At 40.3% G+C, this 26,686-nt stretch overlaps 1 protein-coding gene across 1 annotated transcript in view; it reads left to right on the top strand.

Annotated features, from left to right (window-relative positions):
- The window catches only part of ZNF565 (zinc finger protein 565), a 31,295-nt gene extending 5,804 nt beyond the window's left edge, over positions 1-25,491 (top strand). Inside the window, exons 2-7 of the mRNA XM_044256399.1 lie at positions 8,146-8,311; positions 9,787-9,873; positions 14,393-14,466; positions 15,946-16,072; positions 16,735-16,830; positions 22,819-25,491. Coding sequence (XP_044112334.1) covers positions 14,458-14,466; positions 15,946-16,072; positions 16,735-16,830; positions 22,819-24,089 — 1,503 coding nt within the window. The 5' untranslated portion in view covers positions 8,146-8,311; positions 9,787-9,873; positions 14,393-14,457 and the 3' untranslated portion in view covers positions 24,090-25,491. The remainder of the gene's footprint in view (positions 1-8,145; positions 8,312-9,786; positions 9,874-14,392; positions 14,467-15,945; positions 16,073-16,734; positions 16,831-22,818) is intronic.
- Positions 25,492-26,686: the final 1,195 nt, after the last annotated feature.

The following is a 26,686-nucleotide window of genomic DNA, read 5'->3' as shown; positions in this document are numbered from 1 at the left end:
TCAGTGACATTAAGTACGTTTATGTTGTTGTGCAGCCATCACAATCATCCATCTCCAAAACTTTCTTCATCTTCCAAAACTAAAACTCTGCTCCCATTGAACAATAACTCCCCAATTGCCCCTCCCTCTAACTTCCACCTTTTGGCTACTATGAGTAATAGTGCTACAAACATTTGTTAACAAATACCTGTATTTGTTAACGAATTCCTGCTTTCTCTTCTTGGGGGTACATACCCAGAAGTGGAATTGCTGGGTCACAGTAATTCTATGTTTAATTTTGTGAGGAATCACCATACACCATTTTCCATTTGTATTGTATTTTGCTAAAATGCTAAACCATTTTATCTTCCATCCAGCAAAGGACAAAGATTCCAGTTTCTCCACATCCTTGCCAACACTTGCTATACTTATATATTTATATATTTTTAAAGATTTTATTTATTTATTTGACAGACAGAGATCACAAGTAGGCAGAGAGGCAGGCAGAGAGAGAGGAGGAAGCAGGCTCCCTGCTGAGCAGAGAGCCCTATATGGGGCTCGATCCCAGGACGCCGGGACCATGACTCAAGCCAAAGGCAGAGGCCCCAACCAACTGAGCCACCCAGGCGCCCCTATATTTATATTTTAAAGTATTTTTATGATAGCTATCCTAATAAGCATGAAGTGGTATCTCATTGTGAATTTCTTTTAAGTTTATTACTTTTTTTAGTAATCTCTGCTCTGTACCCCACATGAGACTCATACTCACAATCCAGCTGAGCCAGGCAGGTGCCCCATGTTGTGGTTTTGCTGTGCATTGGCCTAATGATTAGTGATGTTGGGGATCTTTTCATGTGCTTCTCAGCCATTTGAATATCTTTGAGAAATGTCCTTTGCCTATTTCTATTGGGTTGTTTTTTGTTGCTGAGTTGTAGGAATTTTTTTTTTTTTTGTATCCTAAGTATTGATCCCTTATTAGACACATGATTTACAAATACTTGTTCCCTGTCCATGGATTGTTTTTTTACTCTGTAGATAGTTTCCTTTAACGCACAAGTTTGTTTGTTTTTTTTTTTTAAAGATTTTATTTACTTATTTGACAGAGAGAAATCACAGGTAAGCAGAGAGGCAGGCAGAGAGAGGAGGAAGCAGGCTCCCCACGGAGTAGAGAGCCTGATGCGGGGCTCGATCCCAGGACCCTGGGATCATGACCTGAGCCGAAGGCAGAGGCTTTAACCCACTGAGCCACCCAGGCGCCCCTAACGCACAAGTTTTTTAATTTTGATATAGTCCACAACCTATTTTTTCCTTTGTTGCTTTTGCTTTCTTTGAAATATCCAAGAAATCATTAGGTTAATTAGTTACATCCAACACTGTGAAAAATTTTCCCTATGGTTTCTTCTAAGAGTTATAGTTTTAGTTCTTACATTTGGATCTGTGATATGTTTTTGAGTTAACTTTTGTATATAGTACAAAAATAGGGGTCCATCTTCATTCTTTTGCATATAGATACCCAGTTTAACTGGTGCTATTTGTTGAAAAGTATTTGAGCATATATGCAAGGGTTTCCATTCTATGCTATTGGTCTAGATATCTGACATTATGGCAGTACCACACTGTTTTGATTACTGTAGCTTTATAATGAGTTTTTTTTTAAGATTTTATTTATTTATTTGACAGACAGAGATCCCAAGTAGGCAGAAAGGCAGGCAGAGGAGAGAGGGGGAAGCAGGCTTCCTGCTGAGCAGAGAGCCCAATGCAGGGGTCCATCCCAGGACCCTGAGATCATGACTTGAGCCAAAGGCAGAGGCTTTAACCCACTGAGCCACCCAGGCACCCCTGTAATGTTTTGAAATCAGTGTTCCCTGTTCTAACCAGCAGCATTCTGTGTTCCAGCTTTGTTCTTTTTCAAGACTGTTCCTTTAAAAAAAAAAAAAAAAAAAGACTGTTCGTTCAGATGCTGTGTGTATTTTAGGATGAATTTTTTTGTTTTTACAAAAAAAATCATTGAGTTTTGATAAGGATTGCATTAAATCTGTATATCACTTTAGGTAGTATTGGTATCTGTCTTGGTCACCTGAGGCTGCTCAGAGTTAGGGAGGCTGGAAGTCTGAGACCAGGGTGCCAGCATAGTTGGTTTCTAGTTAGGGCTCCCTTCCAGGCTTGCACATGCTCACAATCTTGCTGTGTCTTCACAGGAAGACAGAGAGAGAGAGAGAGAGAAAGCAAGCTCTCTCTAGTGTCTCTCTTTTATTTTTTTTAAAGATTTTATTTATTTATTTGACAGAGATGACAAGTAGGCAGCGAGGCAGAGAGAGAGAGAGGAAGGGAAGTAGGCTCCCTGCTGAGCAGAGAGCCCAGTGTGGGGCTCGATCCCAGGACCCCGGGATCACTGAGCCACCCAGGCGCCACTCTAGTGTCTCTTTTAAAGATTTATTTATTTATTTATCTGACAGAGAGATCACAAGTAGGCAGAGAGGCAGGCAGAGAGAGAGAGAGAGAGAGAGAGAGAAGCAGGCTCCCCGCTGAGCAGAGAGCCCGATGCGCGGGACTCGATCCCAGGACCCCGAGATCATGACCTGAGCCGAAGGCAGGGGCTCAACCCACTGAGCCACCCAGGCGCCCCTCTAGTGTCTCTTTTTATAGGAATACTAATAGTATTGTACCAGGACCCCACCCTTATAAACTCATTTAATTTTAATTACTTCCACAATGGTCCTCTCTTCAAATACAGTGACAGTAGATGTTCCAGCTTCAACATAGGAATTTGTCTTCCAGTCCTTGGGCAACAGGATCTTATCATTTATTTATGTCTTCTTCCATTTCTTTCAGCAGTGTTTTGTAGTTTTCAGTGTGTAAGTCATTTGCTTCCTTGGTTAAGTTTAGTCCGAAGTATTTTGTTCTTTTTGATACTGTCCTAAGTGGAATTGTTTTCTTAATTTCCTTTTCAGATACTTCATTATTACTGTGTAGAAATGCAACTGATTTTTGAGTTGACTTTGAAGGCTGCAACTTTGCTGAATTTGTTTATTCTTTTTTTTTTTTAAAGATTTTATTTATTTATTTGACAGACAGAGATCACAAGCAGGCAGAGAGGCAGGCAGAGAGAGAGGGAGGAAGCAGGCTCCCCATTGAGCAGAGATCCTGACGCGGGGCTCAATCCCAGGACCCCAAGACCACTGCCCGAGCTGAAGGCAGAGGCTTTAACCCACTGAGCCACCCAGGTGCCCCTGAATTTGTTTATTCTAACAGATTCGTGTTAATGTGTGAATCTCTAGGGTTTTCTACATGCAGGATCATGTCATCTAAGAATAGAAGTAATTTTACTTCTGCCTTTCCAATTTGGACGCCTTTTACCTCTCTTTTTTTTTGCCTAAAATTGCTCTGGCTAAGACTTCCAGTACCATGTTGATGGACATCTTTTCATATGCATAAGGGGCATTTTTATATCTTCTCTGCAAACTATGTATTCATATCTTTTTCCTATTTTTCTTTCAGTTTTTTGGTGTTTTGTCTCAATGTTTAAGAATTCATTGGGTGCCTGGATGGCATTAAGCCTCTTAAGGTGGGTTAAGCCTCTGCCTTCGGCTCAGGTCATGATCTCAGGGTCCTGGGATTGAGTCCTGCATTGGGCTCTCTTACTGGCAGGGAGCCTGCTTCCTCCTCTCTCTGTCTACTTGTGATCTCACTCTGTCAAATAAATAAATAAAATCTTTTAAAAAAAAAAGAATTCATCACAGATGAAGGATATTAGTCCTTCATCTGTGATGCATGGTACATGTATTTTCTTTTAGTTTGTCAGTGGTATTTTAACTTTGTTTATGGTGTTTTTTTGCCATTCAATTTTTTTTAAAGTTATGTAATCAAATTTACCATTTTTTTTTATTACTTCTGGACTTTGAAAGACTTTCTAAACCCCAGGATTAAAGAGGAATTTACCTGTGTCCTTTTCTAATATCTGTATGGTTTCATCTTTTCCATTTATATCTCTGATACATTTGGAGTTTAATGGATTTAAGTTTGGAGGAATGGATTTAAGTTTATATTTTTCAAATGGCTACCCAGTTTCCCTAATACCATTATTAAAAACTTGTGATCTCATTCATTTTCATCATATAATAAATTTCCAGATATGCTTGGTACTATTTCTATGCCTTCTGTTCTGCTCCACTGGTCTGTTCATCTATTTATGCACTGCTACCACGCTGTTTTAATTAAAGAGACCTTGCAGTATATTTTCATGTCTGGTACAGCCACATCCTGGAAGTCTGGATAAGGATAGACATTTGTTGCAGTCGGGATGGTTGGGTGGCTCAGTCAGTTAAGCGTCCGACTCTTGATTTTAACTCAGGTCGTGATCTCAGTATTGTGAGATCGAGCTCCGTATTGGGCTCTGTGCTGGGAGCAGAGCCTGATTAAGAGTTTCTCTCTCCTCCCTCTGCCTCACCCATGCACTCCTGCTCACTCTCTCTCTCTTAAAAAAAAAAAAAAAAGTTTCTTGCAGTGACCAGATCTAATTTGATTTTGGGGCATTTTGGGTTTTGGGTTGTCTTAAATTTGCTTCAAGCCAAATCCTTATTGTGCTTTTGATAAACTATGAGAAATTAAAAAAATATAGTAAGTATACTTAATGTTTGTGAGTTAGTTGTTATAGCAGGGTTTTTTTGTTACAGCAGGGTTTTAAATAAGGTCTTGGTCCCCACCCTTAGATGTCAGGGCTCTGCAGACTCCATGAAATTGTATGCATAATTTTTGCAGATATTTATTCATTTGATTTTTTTTCTTGGAAGAAGTTTTAAGATCCCATAAGATTTTCAAAGAGATTTATTTAAAATATTTTATTTATTTATTTAACAGACAAAGATCACAAGTAGACAGAGAAGCAGGCAGAGAGAGAGGAGGAAGCAGGCTCCCTGCTGAGCAGAGAGCCTGATGCGGGGCTCAATCCCAGGACTCTGGGATCATGATCTGAGCCAAAGGTAGAGGCATAACCCACTGAGCCACCCAGGCGCCACCTCAAAGAGATTTAAGACCCCTGAAAATTTAGAACCACAGGTCTAAAATATAAGACAGTAGATACCTGGTAATAGCCTCTGAGATGTCCAAAATTTGCAAACTACAATAGGGAAATAGAAGAGGAATGTTCCTCCATCTATTACATCCCCATGATGGAGTATTATCCAGCTAATAAAAAATATGCTTACGGGGGCACCTGGGTGGCTCAGTGGGCTGAAGCCTCTGCCTTCGGCTGAGGTCATGATCCCGGAGTCCTGGGATCCAGCCCCACATTGGGCTCTCTGCTCAGTGGCGAGCTTCCCCCCACCCCCTGCCTGCCCCTCTGCCTACTTGTGATCTCTGTCAAATAAAAATTTTTTTTAAAAATCTAAAAATATATACATATATGCTTACAAAGTATTAATCAGAACAAGGAAAATGATATCATAAACAAAATGATAAATTAAAAAGTGCTCAAATTTTGCAAAGACCCCACCAAAAATTTTCTGGTTAGTGATTGAACAGAGAAATTCACTGTATATCTGACACAATGCTTTCTGCTTTGCATACACTGTCTTATTAATTTGAACTCTCCTGAAAATTGGTCATTCACAGAATGTTCTTGATAATGAGGCTATATCAATGTACCAGGGGGTAGGAGTCAACATTTAAATGACTGTTACAGAACTTTTAGTTATTATTGGTTTCAATCACACTAATTTCCTTTTCTGTCCCTATTCGTGTCAAAGACATTTTCTCAATTGCTCATAATTTTCCTACTGCTGGGATAATAAATACCAACTACCATTATGGTAATTTATTTTTAAATGGAAACAATATTGTTATGATTTTTATTATGAAAAGTATAAACAATGCAAAAATAGAAACTTGCTGACAGAGATCACAAGTAGGCAGAGAGAGGCAGGCAGAGAGAGAGAGGAGGGGAAGCAGGCTCCCCGCTGAGCAGAGAACCTGATGCAGGGCTCAATCCCAGGACCCCAAGATCATGACCTGAGCTGAAGGCAGAGACTTTAACCCATTGAGACACCCAGGTGCCCCATTATGCTCTTAGTATTTTAATGGATATATTTCGAATATTTTTTTCTGTGTGATTTTATAGAGGGGTATCACTTACATATAAATCCTATAACCTGCCTGCTTTATTTAATAATGCATTGACCATGGCACCTGGGTGGCTCAATGGGTTAAGCCTTTTCCTTCTGCTCAGGTCATGATCTCGGGGTCCTGGGATCTAGTCCCGCATTGGGCTCTCTGCTTGGAGGGAGCCTGCTTTCTCCTCTCTCTCTTTGCCTGCCTCTCTGCCTACTTGTGATTTATCTCTGTCAAATAAATAAATAATGCATTGACCATAGTAGTACTGTTGTATTTTTTTAAAGGATTTTATTTATTCATTTGAGGGGGGCGGGGAGAGAGCACAAGTAGTGGGAAGGGACTGATGGAAAGGGAGAGAGAGACAGCAAACTCCCTGCTGAGCACTGAGCCAGTCACTGGGCATGATCCTGGACCCTGAAATCATGACCTCAGCTGAAGTCAGACATCTAACTGACTGAGCCACGTAGGCTTCCCGGTACTGCTGTATTTTAAAATCACTGCTTAGTATTTCATTATCAAGATGTACCTTAATTTATTCATTTTATTGTCTATTAAAGAGTGTTTATATTTCTGTAATTCAATATGAGCTATTCCCAAAAGTATTTTTGTATATACCACTTCATGTATTTTTATAATGAATTCCTTTGGGACATTAGACATTTATTAAGAATTTGCAAAGATGCAAAATCCTAATCTAGAACTCAAGGAGACAAAATGCTATTTATAGTCTTGAGAGGCGCCTGGGTGGCTCAGTCAGTTGAGCAACTGACTTTGGCTCAGGTCATGATCTTGGGGTCCTGAGATCAAGCCCTGTATTAGGCTCTGTGCCCAGCTGAGAGTCTGCTTATCCCTCTCCCTCTCCTTCTGCCCACCTCCATGCTATCTCTGTCTCTCTCTCAAATGAATAAATAAAATCTTTTTAAAAAATTAAAAATAAGGGGTGCCTGGCTCAGTGCGTTTAAGCCTCTGCCTTCGGCTCAGGTCATGGTCCTTGGGTCCCGGGATCGAGCCCTGCATTGGGCTCTCTGCTCAGCAGGGAGCCTGCTTCCCCTTCTCTCTTTCTGTTTCTCTGCCTACTTGTGATCTCTCTCTGTCAAATAAATAAAATCTTTTTTAAAAATTAAAAATAAATAAAATAAAATGTATAGTCTTGGGGCATCTGGCTAGCCTGATCAGTAAGCATGATTCTTTTTTTTTTTAAGATTTTATTTATTTATTTGACAGACAGAGATCACAAGTAGGCAAAGAGGCAGGCAGAGAGAGAGAGGGAGAAGCAGGCTCTTTACTGAGCAGAGAGCCCGATGTGGGGCTTAATCCCAGGACCCTGAGATCATGACCTGAGCCCAGGGCAGAGGCTTAACCCAGTGAGCCATGCAGGCCCCCCAAGCATGTGATTCTTGATCTCAGGGTTGTAAGTTTGAGCCCTATATTGGGGGTGGAATTACATAAGGGGAAAAAAATTTTTTTAAATAAAAGTTATAGTCTCTATTTACCTTCTTTTTTTTTTTTTTTTTTTGAGAGAGAGAGAGAGAGGCAGAGAGAGTGGGAGAGAACCTTAAGCAGTCTCACAAGCCTTCAATCATGACCTGAGCTGAAATCAAGAGTTCGAGCTTAACTGACTGAGCCACTCAGGCACCCCTGTATTTACTTTTAAAGTGAAAATGTTGAAATAGGTGAGATAAAACTGGTATACAGATGTTCAAAGTAAAGGATGATAAAGGGCACTATTTACCCTGATAGTATGCTGTGAGAATTCATAAGAAGGAAATAACTTATATGACCAGGGCAGTCATTGTCATGTCTTGTCATGTCTAAGTCAGATTGATCTCATAAAAGCTCTGTGAAGGGAAATTAGTGTTCTTGAGTCCTGTACAGGACTTGCTGTTTTCAGTCATCAGAGATCCAAAGTGTGACCAATGGGGCAAAATGTGTTTGTAGTTGTTTGGAGAATAGTCAGGCAAGTGCAGAAACATGGCAGACTTCCCTGACAAGAAAAGCTGAAAGGAAGCACTGCTCATAAGTAGGACATGGCCCTAATGACTTTTCATTCTTTCCCAGGCTCAACTACAGCACACATGAATATAGCTACCAAATCAAGAAGTTTGCAACTACTGGGAGCTAAAAAAAGCAAAAATAAAAGCCATTCTGTGAAAATATAACTGATTGTAGAATATCCTAAGCTGTTATTTCATGTTCAAGGGAAGATTGTTTAAAAAAAAGAAAAGTAAGTATTTTCTTTTTCATTGCTATTTGGGAATAGCTTACATTTACCAGAACCGAACAAATCATTTAAAAATTGGGGTGCCTGCCTGGCTCAGTTGGGAGAACATGCAACTCTTGATCTCAGGGCTATGAGTTCAAGCCTCATTTTGGGTGTAGAGATCACTTCAATAGAAAAAACTTTTAAAAAACAACAAAAAATTTTAAAAATTAATAACATAGTTATTGAAAAAATATACACCTAAGTAAAACTAAGAACATTGAAAATCATAGCCCAGAGGTAACCAAAGTAATCTTTAAGGATAAAACTCCCTAGATATTTTTCATCTAATTTGTCTGTCTCTATTGTTTGTATTGATATATCTTTATATTTGACAAATAGGATCCCATGATGCCCAGCTTTTTTGTAACCTGCTTTTTTTTCATTTAATCATATCCAAAACATTTTTATGTTAAGTATTACATTACAAAATTTGTGAGTACTAAGAATTACTATTCTATAGAAATCTTTCATTTATTTAACCTATCTGCTCTTGTCTTACTTAGGATACTGAATATTGCCTGAGACTATATAAATCTCTTATTGTAATGATTTTTGGTTGATGTTTATTTTAGAAAAAAGTGTTTACATCCATAAAATGCAATACAACATGAAAGATTTCACACAAGAAAAATCTCTTTGAAGTGTATAGAGTTGGAAATGAACCAGTACTACTCTGTTACTTCTGAAGATTTTTATTTACTTATTTGACAGAGATCACAAGTAAGCAGAGAGGCAGGCAGAGAGAGAGAGTCAGAGAGAGAGAGGGGGAAGCAGGCTCCCTGCTGAGCAGAGAGCCCAATGCGGGGCTCGATCCCAGGACCTTGAGATCATGACCTGAGCCAAAGGCAGAGGCTTTAACCCACTGAGCCACCCAGGCACCCCTGTGCTGTTATTTCTGAAGCTTCCTCTGACTTCTAAAAAAATTCTTCTTTCTCACATCGACCATAGGCCAGAGTCTGAATTTTTATATGGTCATAATAGCTGGATTAGTATATTAGTTAGGACAGGCTGTTACGCTGCAGTAGCAAACAACCCCCAAATCTCAGGGACTTATAGAGTATAGATCAAGTTATTAACTTGATCATGCTGTGTGTCTAATGTGTATTAGTGTAGGCAGGGTCCCAGACCAAAGCAGACTCCACCAATCTATAGCTGTACCATCTGACACACAGTCCCCTAGGCTACACATCAGGGAGTAAAAGACTGGAGAATTGTGCAGTCTTGCCAGTGCCTCAGAATGAAGGGACAGGGACACACATCACCTTAGCTCAGATTCCATTGGCCAAAACCAGTTTATGGCCTTGCCTCACTGCAGGAGTCTGGAAAATGTCATCTCTGTGCCCAAAAGTAGAGGAAAACTGGATAATGGTGAAACAGTAGTAATTCAGTTAATGTCTACAACACTGGCTAAGACCCATTTCTTTCTCTATCTGTAGGAAGTTGCTTCAGTAAATTAAGCGTGATTTCTTTTTGGAGCAAGGAGGATATCCTGGATTGAGGGTTGACAAGAGCTCTGTGCACAGGTGAGTGAGGAGACTAAGGGAAATGGAAGGTTTTCATGTGAAAGCTCACTTTCCCTGTGGGAAGTCAGGAGCTTTAAGTTATTGTTTGAGAACAAGCCTCTCAAAGGCTCTAGAACTAATGGAGGAAATCAAGCTCCTTCAGCATCTAAGTTCCCAAAGGCACCTCACTGTCACTCATAAATCATTCCATGCATATTTCCTTTTATAATTCACCCCCCTAATGAAGAGGAAGGTATATATTCTATTATTTGTGATTATTAAACATATGCTTAAGGGAAAACTTGAGAATATAGAAAAAGAAAAGAATCTTTTTGTAGATACACCCCTACCTAGAGACAAATGTTGAAAAATGTAATTGAAAACCCTTTCAGTCTATCTTATGGGCACACACACGTGTGTGTATAGAACATAGGTATATTCTTTCTATAAAAATAGGATTACACTATACATACTGTTTCATTAGCTACCTTATTCACCCAAAGTTGTTTGACGTCTTAACATCAGCAAATATATGTGTTGTTCATTTTATGGCAAGTCTGTTTCTATGGTGTGAATAAACTGTAATTTATTTATTTAATCAGTCCTCCTTTTAAGTTCTCTCCAAGTTGTTTCCGATGTCAGCAGTGTCTCATGTAGCCCCCACATGTCTTTCAGATAGTCTCAGCTATGGAATTGCTTCATCAGAGGACATAACCTAGTTTAACATTGCCTTGTTGGACATTTATAAACCAAAACCCACTGTGCATGTGATGGTTAATAATAATCTCAAGTACTAAAGTCTAAAGCACAACTCATAATTGGTTTATTCAAACCTGCTCCTCTCACGCTTCTCTGTGTTATAAAATGACAACCTCATACTTCCAGTTACTCAAGCCAAATAGCTTAGTATCATCATGGCTTCTTCTTCTTCCTCTTTTTTTTTTTTCTTTGCTTTCATAACTAAAAGGAGCAAATCCTACCAGCTCACCCGTTGCCTGGGTTACTGCAGTAACCTTCCACTTGTCTCCCTGCTTCCTCCCTTGTCTTCTTAGTGATCCTTGTCAGTGTAAATCAGATTACACCATTCCTTGTCTTAAAACATTTTAGTGGCTCCTGTCTTACTAAAGAGTAAAAAACCAAAGTTTTTACTGTGGTGCACAAGCCCCATGTGACCCAGCTTCCAGCTACGTCTCACCCAAGTGAGCTTTTGACCCTCTCTTGCCCACTCCATTCCAGCCACCCTAGTCTCTTTATTAATTCAAGAAAGCCTGCTTCTGCCTTGAGGCCTTTACAATTGCTGTTACCTAATCTAGGAATGCATTCCTCTCAGATACCTGCATTTTTCACTCTATTCAGTCTGCCCTTGCATATCACCTCAATGAAAAGCCTTCTCGGGCCACCTTTCCTTCCCCCTAAGCTCCCTATCATCTTACTCTTCTTTTAATTTTTCTCCACAGGACTTTGGCCACCTGATATCTAAATAGGAATATCAGTGTCAGTGTATCAATTTGTTATTGTCTCTTTCCATTAGAATGTGAGATGCATGGGACAGGGACTGTATTTATTACCTTCCTCACACCTAGAACCATGCCAATTGAGGTAGGATCTCAGTCAGTCTGAAAGAATTTTTGACTCCTCTCTCTTTCTCTGCCTACATATCAGGTCAGATGCCAGAGCCTGTTGATTTTACTTCTCTACATCTTCAAATTATACCCTTTCTCCTTATTCCCACTCTCACTATCCCGGTCAGGTTCTTTGCTTACAAAAGTATAAGCACCTTTCAGTTGGTCTCTCTGACTCCAGTTTTGCTTCTCTCCACTAAAAGAATCTGGCTATATTGGCCTTATCACTTCCCTCTGTAAATTCTTCAGTGGCCTTCCATTCCTTACTGGGTGAAAAGCAAATGTTTATATTTAAGTTAGTATTCACTGGACCCTTCTCCTCCAGACACTGTGGCAAGTGCCAGTCACAGTGATGATAAGACCTGGTCTTTGCCCTCATTTTTATCTTATTTCATTCATTTGTCTTCATTTTCTAACCCCTGATGTCATCTCCAGCATTATCTTCCTCTAGATTCTAGAACTAATTAAATTTAAATTTAATTAAAATTCAGGAAAAAAATTCAATCCCTCAGTTATGCTAGGCACTTTTTTTTTTTAAGATTTTATTTATTTATTTGACAGAGAGAAATCACAAGTAGATGGAGAGGCAGGCAGAGAGAGAGAGGAAGGGAAGAAGGCTCCCTGCTGAGCAGAGAGCCGGATGCGGGACTCGATCCCAGGACCCTGAGATCATGACCTGAGCTGAAGGCAGCGGCCTAACCCACTGAGCCACCCAGGCGCCCCTGCTAGGCACTTTTTAATTGCTGATGGCTACGTTATTGACAGTACAGATACAAAGATTTCCATCATTGCAGAAAGATTTGTTGGACAGCACTGGTCTAGACCTTTCCCCAGACTATAGAACTCATTCCAAACAATACACCAAATACTTTGGTCCACTGTCATTGCCTTTCACTGATCAGAATATTCTTCTGTACCTTTTCTGCCTAATGAAGTTCTCTGATTTTTATGTTCCAATTCATATTCTTCAACTTATAGTACATTTTCCTTGACACCACTGCCATTGAGTAAGTTAGTTTTCCTTCTGACCCACCCACCCATCCGCAAACCGTAGAAAGCTTCTTTTTTTTTTCTTAAGAGGTAGCATATTTCTTTTTTTTTTCCAATTTATTTATTTTCAGAAAAACAGTATTCATTATTTTTTCACCACACCCAGTGCTCCATGCAAGCTGTGCCCTCTATAATACCCACCACCTGGTACCCCAACCTCCCACCCCCCCGCCACTTCAAACCCCTCAGATTGTTGTTCAGAGTCCATAGTCTCTCATGGTTCACCTCCCCTTCCAATTTACCCAAAAGCACATACCCTCCCCAATGTCCATAACCCTACCCCCGCCGTAGAAAGCTTCTTGCACCTCTGATTAGAACCAGCCTTACTACCCTCCTTAAAACCCCGGAGTTCTTGTTACTTTGAGGTGCAGGTGATTTTTCACAGAACTCCAGTCTTATCAAATACCAGCCAGTGAGGAAGTGATGTTCTGTGGGAAAGCAGGAGGGGAGGCTTAGATGGAACGTTAGGAGTACTGGCCCAAGAGGCTTCTAGAATTTGAGTTCCCATTCAGGTCAATACTCTGGGTATTCAGATGTGCTTGTAAGATACCTTTTACTGTGATTTTCTTATTCCTGACTGGTGAGCCCAGCCAAGGTTGGAGTCTTTGATGAAGCCTCTGGTGTAGGTGGTGTTTCTTTCTGGAAGTAGGGGTGCCTGGGTGGCTCAGTCAGTTGAACGTCTACCTTCGGCTCAGGTCATGATCCCAGAGTCCTGGGATCCATCCCTTTGTTGGGCTCCTTGCTCAGCAGGGAGTCTGCTTCTCCCTCTGCTGCTCTCCCTGCTTGTGTACTCACTCACTCTCTCGCTTTCTGTCAAATAAATAAAATCTTAAAAGAAAAAAAAAGTGGGGGGGGAAGTAGATTCAGGGATGTACCCAGGAGATTTTCCCTGTTTATCCCGGAAAAGCTGGAAGACTTTGTTTAGGGATATCTTTTTCTTAAAGTTTGGCCTCCTTGAGAATGAACTTATTGCATTTTTTTTTTTAAGATTTTATCTATTTATTCGACAGAGATCACAAGTAGGCAGAGAGGCAGGCAGAGAGAGAGAGAGGAGGAAACAGGCTCCCTGCTGAGTAGAGAGCCCGATGTGGGACTCGATCCCAGGACCCTGAGATCATGACCCGAGCTGAAGGCAGCGGCTTAACCCACTGAGCCACCCAGGCGCCCCGAGAATGAACTTATACCTGCGCTGCTATGCTCCTAGCCTGTGGGTACGGCCTTCAGCCTTAGTGGGTAAAGTAAGTGAGTCTGAGTTTTGATCTTCCTTGTAGCAGCTGCAGAGGAAGATCACCTTGGACCAGGTGGGAGCCATCTAGGTCTCATATAGAGTATAGATTAGCATCGGCAAGACAAGGAACTGTTCAGGGCTCCTGGGTGGCTCAGTTGGTTAGGCAACAGCCTTTGGCTAGGGTCATGATCCTGGAGTCCCAGGATCGAGTCCTGCATTAGGCTCCCTGCTCATTAGGATGTCTGCTTCTCCCTCTGATGCTCTCCTCTCTCATGCTGTCAAATAAATAAATAAAATCTTTTTTAAAATAAAAATAAATAAAAGGTATTAAAAAAAAAAGAAGAAGAAGAAGACAAGGAACTGTTCAGGCTGGAATCAATCCTGCCAAGGCAGTTGGATTCTACGTGAGTGCTGGAGCACATCTTCATTGATCCATCTCTTAGTTTACCTAGAGTTTTGGGAGTGGCTGGGTTTTGTTAACTCTGTAGTTCTTGATATTAGTGTTGGGTGGTAGGACAAGGGGGAGGGCAAGAGAATCAGAGCAGAGACATTGGAAGTACAGTTGTTTTATGGTCCTCTATCTAGGAGTGCTCAGGCAAGCTCAATTAATGAGAGATTTCCCCCTAATCTGCTTTTTCAGGACTCTGCACTTATCTAAGAGAAGAATCTAAAGAAATCAGGACAGCTCAGGTAGTTCTAGAAGCCATGGCACAGGTAAGTTGAAATTACCTCTATCCCTGAAATAATCTTTCTTCCTTTCAAACCATATGAACATTTGTGTTCTTTATGCTGAAACTTCCCTGTCTCGCTGAGCCCTGTTCTCGTTCCCAGTTCTTCCATTCCAGAGGTTTCTCTGCTTCCTCACCAACATGTGTTATTTTGTTTTTTTGTTAATAGTCATCCTAAAGAATATGAAGTGGCCTCCTCTTAAGGGTTTGATTTACTTTTTCCTAACGATTAGTGGTATTGAAAATCTTTTCAAATGGCTTATTGGCCATTCATAGATCTTCTTTCAAGAAATCACTACTCAAGTACACCTCGGTGGCTCAGTTGGTTGGACATTAGCCTTCGGCTGGAGTCAAGTCCCACATTGGGCTCCCTACTCTATAGGGAGCCTATTTCTCCCTCTGCTTCTGCCTCTCTCTGTGTCTCTCATGAATAAATAAATAGAATCTTAAAAAAAGAGAGAGAGGGGCGCCTGGGTGGCTCAGTGGGTTAAGCCGCTGCCTTCGGCTCAGGTCATGATCTCAGGGTCCTGGGATCGAGTCCCGCATCGGGCTCTCTGCCCTGCAGGGAGCCTGCTTTCTCCTCTCTCTCTCTGCCTACTTGTGATCTCTCTCTGTCAAATAAATAAATAAAATCTTTAAAAAAAAAAAAAAAAAAAAAGAGAGAAATCACTACTCAAATTTTTTGCTTAATTTTTAATTGTTTTGTCTTTTTTGAATTGTAAGTTGTTGTATTATAAGAGTTCTTTATATATTCTGGACATAGGTCCCTTATCAGATAAAAGATTTGCAAGTATTGGGGTGCCTGGGTGGCTCAGTGGATTAAGCCGCTGCCTTCGGCTCAGGTCATGATCTCAGTGTCCTGGGATCGAGCCCCGCATTGGGCTCTTTGCTTGGCGGGAGCCTGCTTCTCTCTCTCTCTCTCTGCCTGACTCTCCGCCTGCTTGTGATCTCTCTCTCTGTCAAATAAATAAATGAAATCTTTAAAAAAAAAAAAAAAAAAGATTTGCAAGTATTTTCTCCCAGTTTTGTGATTTGAATTTTTTCTTCCTCCCTTCCTCCCTCCCTCCCTCTTAATGTAATGCGTAGATCTAATTTGAATCTTCATTTGAACAAACCAACTGTAAAAAAATATTTTAAGTATGATAATGATATTCTGGCTGGTATGCTTTTTTTAAAAAGGCTAATCTGTTAGCTACTAAAATACTTTGATGTTTGGTATTTGCTATGTAGGCTCTCCCTCAAGACACACCAGGGGTAAAACAAAAACAAAACAAAGCACAGAGAAGGGAAAAAATAAAAAACAAAATTTGCAAAGTCATGTTAATTGTTGAAGCAGAGCCATGGATTCAGGGGGGTCATTATCCTACTCTGTATACTTTTGTGAAATATTTTGAAAATTTTTGTAATAAATGAAAAAAACAAAAATCCTTTCATTTACTAGTAATGTGTGGGCTTACTATTTCAGGGATTGGTGACATTCAGGGATGTGGCCATAGAGTTCTCTCAGGAAGAATGGAAGTGCCTGGAACCTGCCCAGAGAGACTTGTACAGGGATGTGACTCTGGAGAATTTCAGTAACTTGGCCTCGCTAGGTAAGGATGTTGTGTAATTCAGGGCCAGAGAGGAAACAAGACACCCAGGGACTGCAGTGGTGGATTGTTACCACCTCTGGTAAGGGAGAAAACTGCCACTGGACAGTGGTGAGAGCTGGAGTCATGGAGAAGGGCCCAGCTGGTGGTATTTGTAGCCACTTCCAGAACTCCCCTGCCAGAGGAGGGAGGGAGAGGGATAAACACCCAGAACTCTCTCATCCTACCGTCTGGCCTCCCGCTGATACTTTCCATATGCCAAACCCAATGGGAAACCATGGGGTCCGGATAATACAGTCCTTACAGGTAAACTGCCTGGGGCACAGAGCAGGACCAAGAACAGGGAGGAATGGATTGAGAGGGGAGGAGAGGGCAAATAATTCCGGTCTAGCCTTCTGGAATTTCTATTATCTTCATGGTGAGTTTCTAGGGAGACTTACAAGTTTCTTGCTGAATTTCTGCTCTCTGTTGCCAGGGGAATTGCTTGTGCTATATGGAAGTGGAAATGGGTAGCTCCATGAACACCTCTGTCTTCCTATCCTTTGGGCAACTTTATTCCTTCCCTCATTCCTTCCTTCATATTGTCTCTCTTTGTTGGTGACCAAGGGACCGGGTGTGAATTTTGGAACAGGACAATCATGCTCCATTTCTTTTCCTGTAAACAGGACTTTCCATTTCTAAGCCCGATGTCATTTCCTTATTGGAGCAAGGGAGAGAACCCTGGATGATTACAAATGATATGACAGGACCATGGTGTCCAGGTGAGCGAGGGTGATCCAGTGGGGGAGGTCATTGGGAATAATAGCCAGAGGGTGAGTCGACTGATAGCAGTAGCTTGAGTTATTGTTGAGAAGCTTCCCTCCAAACCATACCAAAAATTGTGGCACAGTGGCCTGAGACATAAAGACAGGAAGAACAAAGATCTTGTCAGCATCCAATCCCAAGGGAACCTTGCCCTTGCCCTCACGAATCCCTCTCTTCTTTCTTCCTACTTAGTTTCCTCCCATTTCAAAAAGGGACTTGCTCTCTTCTCCCCTAGTGGCTGCCTTTTTACCTGTTTTTTGGATCCTTTTTCTTGCAAGTAACTTCATCCCTTTAAAAAATACTTATTTTCTGGGATGCCTGGGTGGCTTAGTTGGTTAAGCGGCTGCCTTCAGCTCAGGTCATGATCCTGGCGTCCTGGGATCAAGTCCCACTTCGGGCTCCTTGCTCAGCAGGGAGCCTGCTTCTACCTCTGCCTCCCATTCTGTCTCCTGTCCTCGCTCTCTCTCTCTGACAAATAAAAATCTTTAAAAAAAAAATTATTTTCTTAAAACAGCTCATTTTATCCAACTGAGCAATTCATTTATTCTCTTAATGAGAGAGAAGGTCACATAGTGGCTAAGGGCACTGACTTGGCTTGGCACTGACTTGACAAATCTTGGCTCTGCCAATTACTAGATTTGTGTGTAGGTAAATTGCTTAGATTCTCTGTGCTGCAGTTTTCTCCTCTGCAAATGAGTTAAAAACAGAGCCTTCTTCATGTGCTTATTATTATGAGTGTTACAAGAATTAATAATGTGAAACAGCCCAGAAGAGTGGCAGGCAGTAGTGACCACTAAGTAAAGGTTATCAAGTGTCATTAAGCACATGCTAGACAATATTGGAATCTTTATTCAGTATTATAATACTGAATATGCAATACATGTTATATATTGCATATTATAATACCGAACACTTACTCTTTGACTACTTTGAATACTCCCCAACTTCTGTTGTTGTTATTGTTATTATTATTTACTTTAATCTGGGATCTTTTTCTTTAGCTAAAGAACACCCTTAAAATTCTCTTTTGTTAATAAATAAAATCTTTTAAAAAAGGGGGGGGGCGCCTGGGTGGCGCAGTGGGTTGAGCCTCTGCCTTCGGCTCGGGTCGTGGTCTCAGGGTCCTGGGATCTAGCCCCGCATGGGTCTCTCTGCTCGGTGGGGAGCCTTCCCCCTCTCTCTCTGCCTGCCTCTGCCTGCTTGTGATTTCTGCCTGTCAAATAAATAATAAATAAAATCTTTAAAAAAAAAAAATTCTCTTTTGTGAGGGGTGCCTGGGTGCCTCAGTGGTTAAGTGTCTGCCTTCGGCTCAACTCATGATCCCAGGGTCCTGGGATCAAGCCCTGCATCGGGCTCCCTGCTTGGTGGGAAACCTGCTTCTCCCTCTCCCACTCCCCCTGCTTGTGTTCCCTCTCTTGCTGTGTGTGTCTCTCTCTCAAATGAATAAATAAAATCTTTTTTAAAAAATGTTTTTAATAGATTCTAAAATAATTTTTAGATTTTAAAATAATCTTTTTTAAAAAAAGATTTTATTTATTCATTTGAGAGAAAGAGAGAGCAGGGGGGTGGGCCAGAGGGAGAGGGAGAAGCAGACTCCCCGTTGAGCAGGGAGCTCAGTATGGGGCTCCATCTTAACACCCTAGGATCATGATGGGCCAAAGGCAGATGCTTAATCAACTGAGCCACCCAGGCGCCCCTGTTGTAGGATATTTTAAATGAGAATGGAATTCTGTGTTAGCAGCTATTTTCTCAGCCCAAAGAACAAATCACACCACTGTCTTTTCTCTTGCAGTGTGGTCACTAAGTCAAGTTGTTACAATTTTGCAAAATGTTCTCCACATATATTTAAAACTAGTATTCCTTGGGTAGGACACTTGCCTCTCTGTTTACGTCTAACCCTTTTGATTATATTATTCAGGATCTGCGTGTCCTTTTAACTTTCTTTGCACTGGTACTATGAAATTCTGTGAGCTGAGCTGTTTTTGTTTTTGTTTTAGATTTTATTTATTTATTTGACAGACAGAGATCACAAGTAGACAGAGAGGCAGGCAGAGAGAGAGGAAGAAGCAGGCTTCCCGCTGAGCAGAGAGCCGGATGCGGGGCTCGATCCCAGGACCCTGAGACCATAACCTGAGCTGAAGGCAGAGGCTTTAACCCACTGAGCCACCCAGGCGCCTTTATTTCTTTTATTATAAGTAATATTACTGCATTTTACATTTTTGTAAAAATGAAATATAGATCCTCGTTGCAAACTTGAAATGTTTGCAGTGAAAGATGAAAATAGAGTCTCATTGCAAAACTTTTTTTTTTTTTTTAAAGATTTTTTTATTTATTTATTTGAGAGAGAGACAGTGAGAAAGAGCATGGGCGAGGAGAAGGTCAGAGGGAGAAGCAGACTCCCCATGGAGCTGGGAGCCTGATGCGGGACTCGATCCCGGGACTCCAGGATCACGCCCTGAGCCGAAGGCAGTCGTCCAACCAACTGAGCCACCCAGGCGTCCCACATTGCAAAACTTTTATCAGTACGGTCCATCCTTTATTACATCACTTAGTGCTTTTAACCTTGAATTCTTTTTTTTCTAATATCCTATCAAATGCCCTCTTTATTGCCTTAAAAATTATGACAGGGATGTCTGGGTGGCTTGGTGGGTTAAAGCCTCTGCCTTCGGCTCAGGTCATGATCTCAGGGTCCTGGAATCGAGCCCCACATGGGGCTCTCTGCTCAGCAGGGAGCCTGCTTCCTCCTCTCTCTCTGCCTGCTTCTCTGCCCACTTGTGATCTCTGTCTGTCAAATAAATTAAAAATAAATTATGACATATCTTTGCTTATCCTTTTTTTAAAAAACTACTGCCACTCTTCACTTACTTTATACTCTTCAGCTCCATCCAAGTTGTTACAGATGACAAGATTTTGTTCTTTTTTTTAAAATATTTTTTTAAAGATTTTATTTATTTATTTGACAGAGAGCACAAGTAGGCAGAGAGGCAGGCAGAGAGAGAGGAAGGGAAGTAGGCCTCCAGCTGAGTAGAGAGCCCAATGCGGGGCTCAATCCCAGGACCCTGGGATCATGACCTGAGCCAAAGGCAGAGGCTTTAACCCACTGAGTCACCTAGGCACCCAAGATTTTGTTCTTTTTTATGGATGGATAATAATCCATTGTGTATATATACCATATCTTATTTATCCATTCACCTTTTTTTAAAAAAAGATTTTATTTATTTATTTGACAGATAGATCACAAGTAGGTAGAGAGGCAGGCAGAAAGTGGGGGGATGGAGCAGGCCCCTTGCTGAGCAGAGAGCCCAGTGTGGGGCTCAATCCCAGGACCCAGAGACTGTGACCTGAGCTGAAGGCAGAGGCCTAACCCGCTGAGCCACCCAGGTGCCCCTCCATTCACCTATCAGTGGACACTTAGGCTCTTCCATAGTTTGGCTGTTGTAAATAATGCTGCAATAAATTGTAGGGGTACATATATCCCTTTGAATCAGTGTTTTTATATTTTGGGGTTAAATACACAGTAGTGCAATTCCTGGATCATAGGGTAGTTCCATTTTTAATTTTTTGAGAAACCTCCATACTGCTTCCCACAAGGGTTGTACCAATTTGTATTCCCACCAACAGTACACAAGGGTTCCTTTTCCTTCACATCCTTGCTAATATTTGTTGTTTCTTATGTTATTTATTTTAGCCATTCTAACAGGTATGAGATGATACCTCATTGTAGTTTTGATTTGCATTTCCCTGGTAATAAGTTATGTTGAGCATCTTTTCATGTGTCTGTTGGCCATCCGTATGTCTTCTTTGGAGAAATGTTTTCATGTCTTCTGCACATTTTTAACTGGATTATTTGGTATTGAGTTGTATCAGTTCTTTATAGATTTTGGATACTAACCCTTTATTGGATATGTCCTTTGCAAATATCCTCTCCCATTCCATAAGTTGCCTTTTAGTTCTGTTGATTGTTTCCTTCACTGTGGTTGTATATGGGTTTTTTGTTTGTTTGTTTTGAGAAAGAGAGAAAGAGAGTACAAGCATGAATGGGGGGTGCTGGCTGGGGCAGAGGGAAAGAGAGAGAATCTTAAGCAGACTCCATGCCCATTGCAGAGCCCAGTGCAGGGCTTGATTTCACGACCCTGAGATCATGACCTGAGCCCAAATCAAGAGTTAGACACCTAACTGAACCATCCAGGTACATCATGGATATATATGTTTTTTGAACAGATCATTACATATGTATAAATCAAAAATGTATAGTATAGTATAACTATACTATACTATAGTATATATAGTATAGTATAATATAATGTATAGTTATAGTATAACTCCACTGGAATTCTATATTTTATTGCTAGGAAGCCCATGACTGTTTATTCCATACGGGATATTTAGTTGGTGTGTTTTCTTTTTCTTTTCTAAGTTGGTGTATTTTCTAAGTGCTTGTAGTTCTGGGAGGGGGTAGCTTTTAATTAGGTTATTATTTGTTTTTTAATAAATATCACATATAACTTACTATTTGGCCATTTTTTAAGTATATAATGCAATGGCATTAATTGCATTCACAATGTCGTGCAGCCATCTCCACTACCCATTTCCAGATTTTACTCATCATCCCAAATAGAAACTCTATTCATTTAATGATAACTCTCCATTTTCCCTTTCTCCCAGTCTGCGATTACCACTATTCTACTTCCTATCTCTATAAATTTGACTATTCTAAGTACCTTGTATAAGTGGAATCATATACTATATGGCCTTTGTATCTGGTTTAATTCATTTACCATAATGTTTTCAAAGTTCATCCATGTTGTAGCACTTACCAGAATTAAAAAAAAATGAGTGATACTCCATTGTATATATATACCATATTCTATTTATCCATTTACCTGTTGTTGGACACTCGGGTTCTTTCCACCTTTTGGCTATTGTGATTAATGCTGCTGTGACTGAGGGTGTACAAGTATTTGAGGGCCTGTCTTCCCTTCTTTGGGGTATATACCTAGGAGTGGAATTGCTACATCAGATGGTAATTGTATATTTAATTTTTTGAGAGCATTTCTCAGCCTTTTAGGAGCTTTTCATAAATCATGAAGATTATTCTATTAACTGTGATATAAATTTCAAGTATTTTCCTCTCATTTGTCTTTTGATTTTACTTTTGTTGTTTTTTTTGTTCATGTGCAAGCTTTTTGTTTTCTTTTGCTTTTCACCTTTACATAGTGGAATTTACCAGTCTGCTTTGGTTGCTTTTGGATTTTGAGTCATCGTTTCATTGTTAGGTCTCCCCATCTTACAAAGTAATCCGCCATGTTTCCTCCTAGTGTTTGTATGGTTTCTATTTTCTTTTTCTATTTTTCTATTTTCTTTTAACATTAAAACATTTATTTTGGGGCGCCTGGGTGGCTCAGTGGGTTAAGCCACTGCCTTCGGCTCAGGTCATGATCTTGGGGTCCCGGGATCGAGTCCCACATCAGGCTCTCTGCTCGGCGGGGAGCCTGCTTCCTCCTCTCTCTCTCTCTGCCTACCTCTCTGCCTACTTGTGATCTCTGTCTGTCAAATAAATAAATAAAATGTTTTTTTAAAAAAAAGAAAGAAAGAAATTGCACAGCAATATTTGAGACTTAAATAATCATTCAGTTGTTTGTTTGGGTTTTTTTAAAAGATTTTATTTATTTATTTGACAGGCAGAGATCACAAGCCAGCAGAGAGGCAGGCAGAGGGGAGTGGGGGGAAGCAGGCTCCCTGCCGAGCAGAGAGTCTTGGCAGGGCTTGATCCCAGGACCCTGAGATCATGACCTGAGTTGAAGGCAGAGGCTTAACCCACTGAGCCACCCAGGTGCCCAGTCATTCAGTTTTTAAGGTGATTTTCATTTTGTCTCTCTGATCTGCTATAGAATTTTTTATTTTTCTTTAAAGAATAAAACTGTATTCTTTTTCTTCTTCTTCAGAGCTCGAGTCCAGGTGTGAGAAATTTCCACGAAAAGATATTTCTGAAGTAGAGTCACTCAATTGGGAGATAATGGAAAGCCTTAAATGCTATGATTTTGATGGCTTCAGTTTGAGAGATGACTGGAAATACAAAGGCCAGTTTGAAAGACACCAAGTAACTCAGGAATGCTGTTTCAAGCAAGTAAAAGTCACATATGAAAACATGCCCACTTTTAAGCATCGTGCTTCCCTCACTTTACATCAGAACAGTGAGACTGGTGAGAAACTGATTGAATGTAGTGAATGTGGGAAAGCATTTAGCCGTGGCTCACACCTTATTCAGCATCAGAAAACACACACTGGTGAAAAACCCTTTGAATGTGAGGAATGTGGGAAGGCCTTTAGTCGTGCCTCACACCTTGTTCAACATCAGAGAATTCATACAGGTGAGAAACCTTACGACTGTAAGGACTGTGGGAAGGCCTTTGGCCGTACTTCAGAACTCATTCTACATCAAAGACTTCATAGTGGTGTCAAACCCTATGAATGTAAAGAATGTGGGAAGACCTTCAGACAGCATTCACAACTTATTCTGCATCAAAGAACTCACACAGGTGAGAAACCTTATGTATGTAAAGACTGTGGGAAGGCTTTTATTCGTGGCTCACAACTTACTGTTCATCGGAGAATTCATACAGGTGCTAGACCCTATCAGTGTAAAGAATGCGGGAAAGCGTTTAGACAGCATTCACAGCTTACTGTCCACCAGAGGATTCACACTGGTGAGAAACCCTACGAGTGTAAGGAATGTGGGAAGGGCTTTATTCATAGCTCAGAAGTTACTCGACATCAAAGAATTCATTCTGGGGAGAAACCCTACGAATGTAAGGAATGTGGGAAGGCCTTTAGACAACACGCACAGCTTACACGACATCAGAGAGTTCATACTGGTGACAGACCTTATGAGTGTAAGGACTGTGGGAAGGCATTTAGTCGTAGTTCATACCTTATTCAGCATCAGAGAATTCATACCGGTGACAAACCCTATGAATGTAAGGAATGTGGGAAAGCCTTTATTCGTGTTTCACAACTGACTCATCATCAGCGAATTCATACTTGTGAGAAACCCTACCAATGTAGGGAGTGTGGAATGGCCTTTATTCGTAGTTCACAACTTACGGAACATCAGAGAATTCATCCTGGGATCAAACCTTATGAATGTAGAGAATGTGGGCAGGCCTTTATTCTTGGCTCACAGCTCATCGAACACTACAGAATCCACACTGGTTAGAAAGCCTTGAATGTTAGGGGTGTAGGAGCCTTTACGTGGAGTTCACACCTGACTCAGTATTAGATGATGTGTATGTAATGTAATTAATGTGAAAACCTTCACTTGTCACTTCCACTACGGAACATCGGATAACTCATAGCAGAAAAATTCAATAAACGTGGGAATTCTTTTTGCCTCACACTCACTGCTTACCAAGCATCAGAAAACTTTGCTGAAAAAAATATTAATATGAATATGGAAAACCTTTCTATTACCACTCAAAATGTGTTAAACTTCTGAGAATTCCTAATAGAAAATGACCTTATTAAGATATTTTGTGAATGTGCCTTTTACCATGACATCCATCTTACTTAACATTATCTTAGCTCCACCAGTTACCGACTGTAGAGCATTGGACAAAGAACACAGTCTTCCAGTTCCTCACTTTACTTATTTTTAAGCAGTGATCACTATAGCCCTACTAGAGATTTCCTGAGGACTATCAGATATTTTATATAAAGCCTGTGTTCAACAAATATTAGTTACATTATTAATTAATACTGGTATTAGTGTTAAGGAGTTCCTGTGAGAGGAAGGCATTATGAATGTGTTAAATATCAAAAAGCCTTCATAACCACCTGTTACGATAACTCATTCTAGAAAACTGTAATCAAGTATAATTATCATGAGGTCTTCGTGATATTTAAAGCTAGAAAGTCACAAGATTAGAAATTAACAGAAAAGTAGCCAAAAGAAGTCTGCCCACTTAGATATCTCAAGCCACCTTCAGGTATAACTTTGAAAGCAATCAGAAAATTCTACAAATCAAAACGAGTTCAGTGTAGCCAAAGCTATGTTCCTGTCAACCCAAGGAGTGAAGGTAGGGGCTTTGTTCTCCAAACGTTGCCAGTTACATACTAAGCACATTGAATCAATGGTCAACTCTAAAAATTAGAGGGAAATAACCACATAAACCCAAATCACAGTAAGAATGATCACTAAAAACAAAAAATGATAAAATAGAAAACAACAGTAGACTTAATATGAAGGTTATTTATCTAACAATAGAAGACCAACAATTAATAACCCTGATCTAGAAAAAGATGACTAGGGAAGGAATATAAATATTTCTTTTAAATAGCTACTATGCATGATTTTAATGTATTTGGAAATTTAAAGAGAGTAGATTTTTTTAAAAAAATCCAAGTTCACGAAGATATAGACTACCTGAAGAATTCAATGATTGTAGAAAGACATAAAAAGTGCCCCTTCAAAGAAAAGCTGAGAGAAACTTGCCAGTTTATTTTCAAGGCTAAATAAAATTATGATTTAAGAAAATTCAACAAGGATGGCTCCCCAGAAACAAACTGTAGATGATTATCATTGGTGAGAATAAATACAAATAAAATCCCTGCTAATTGAATCCAGTCTTTTCAAAGTTAGAAGCTCATTCTAAATGGAATATCTAGAATTTCACCTGTTCTGGGTGAATTATGTCATCAATTTTTATATCACTCCAGATGACTATAATGGGGGAAAGAGCCCTGATCCAATCCCAGTGATCTCTGGATCAGAGTTTGTGAATGAATCTGGGGAATCTCCAGAAGCATGCCCTCCACCCAGGCAGTGTCTAGGCCAGCGGGCCTGTTGTGTCCTGAAGCCATCCATCTTCTCAGTCATCCTGAGTGTTCACAAGGCACCTGTATTTTCTACATGTGTCACTGCCTAAACAGGGTTAGAAAGTAGTAGTCTATGTGTCATTTTTAAGTGGTTTCAGAGTTAAAACACATGCACAGGATAAATATTTTAAAGTTATGATTTGGTACACAGACGTAAGTCAGACTCCACACCACTGATGCCCCTTCCCACTCTGTGTAACTTATCACTGTATCAAGTTCTTGTATATACCTCCTGATTTTTATGTTTGCCTACGTGTAGACATGCACATAACACTCTTTTTTCTTCATAACACTCTTTATAAGATTTTTACATAAGTGGTAGCAACTTTCCATACTTGCTATTTTTGCTTATCCATACACCTGAAATTGATCATATCAATACATATATAGTATTGATCATATCAATACTATTGATATGATCATATCAATATTGATCATATCAATACATATATAGTTGCCTTATTCTTCCTTACCAGCTGCATAGTGTATGTATTCCATAATTTATCCTGTCAATTTAGTTTTTTTTCATTATTCTTTGCTTTCAAACAATCCTATAATAAATATCCTTGCACACAAATTATTTTGTATATGTGTGATATCTCTTTAAGATAAATTCCTAAAGGTGGAAGCGCTAGGTCAAAATGTATACATAGTTTTGAAACTTCCTGTTCACACAGAATCTTATTATATACCCTTCGTGTCCCCCCCATCACCAGCTTCAGTAATCATCAGCTAATGGCCAGTCTCGTTTTATCTGTATTCCCACCCACTCCCCACCCTCATGTCAGTTTTGAAATAAAACACAGCTACATCATTTCACCCATAAATATTTCAGTATGAATCTCTAAAATATATCACAATTTGGGGGCGCCTGGGTGGCTCAGTGGGTTGAGGCCTCTGCCTTCAGCTCAGGTCATGATCCCAGAGTCCTAGGATCGA

The sequence above is a fragment of the Neovison vison genome, chromosome 7 (assembly GCF_020171115.1).
Source record: "Neovison vison isolate M4711 chromosome 7, ASM_NN_V1, whole genome shotgun sequence".
NCBI lineage: Eukaryota > Metazoa > Chordata > Mammalia > Carnivora > Mustelidae > Neogale > Neogale vison.
This window is presented reverse-complemented; position numbering and strand designations above follow the sequence as displayed.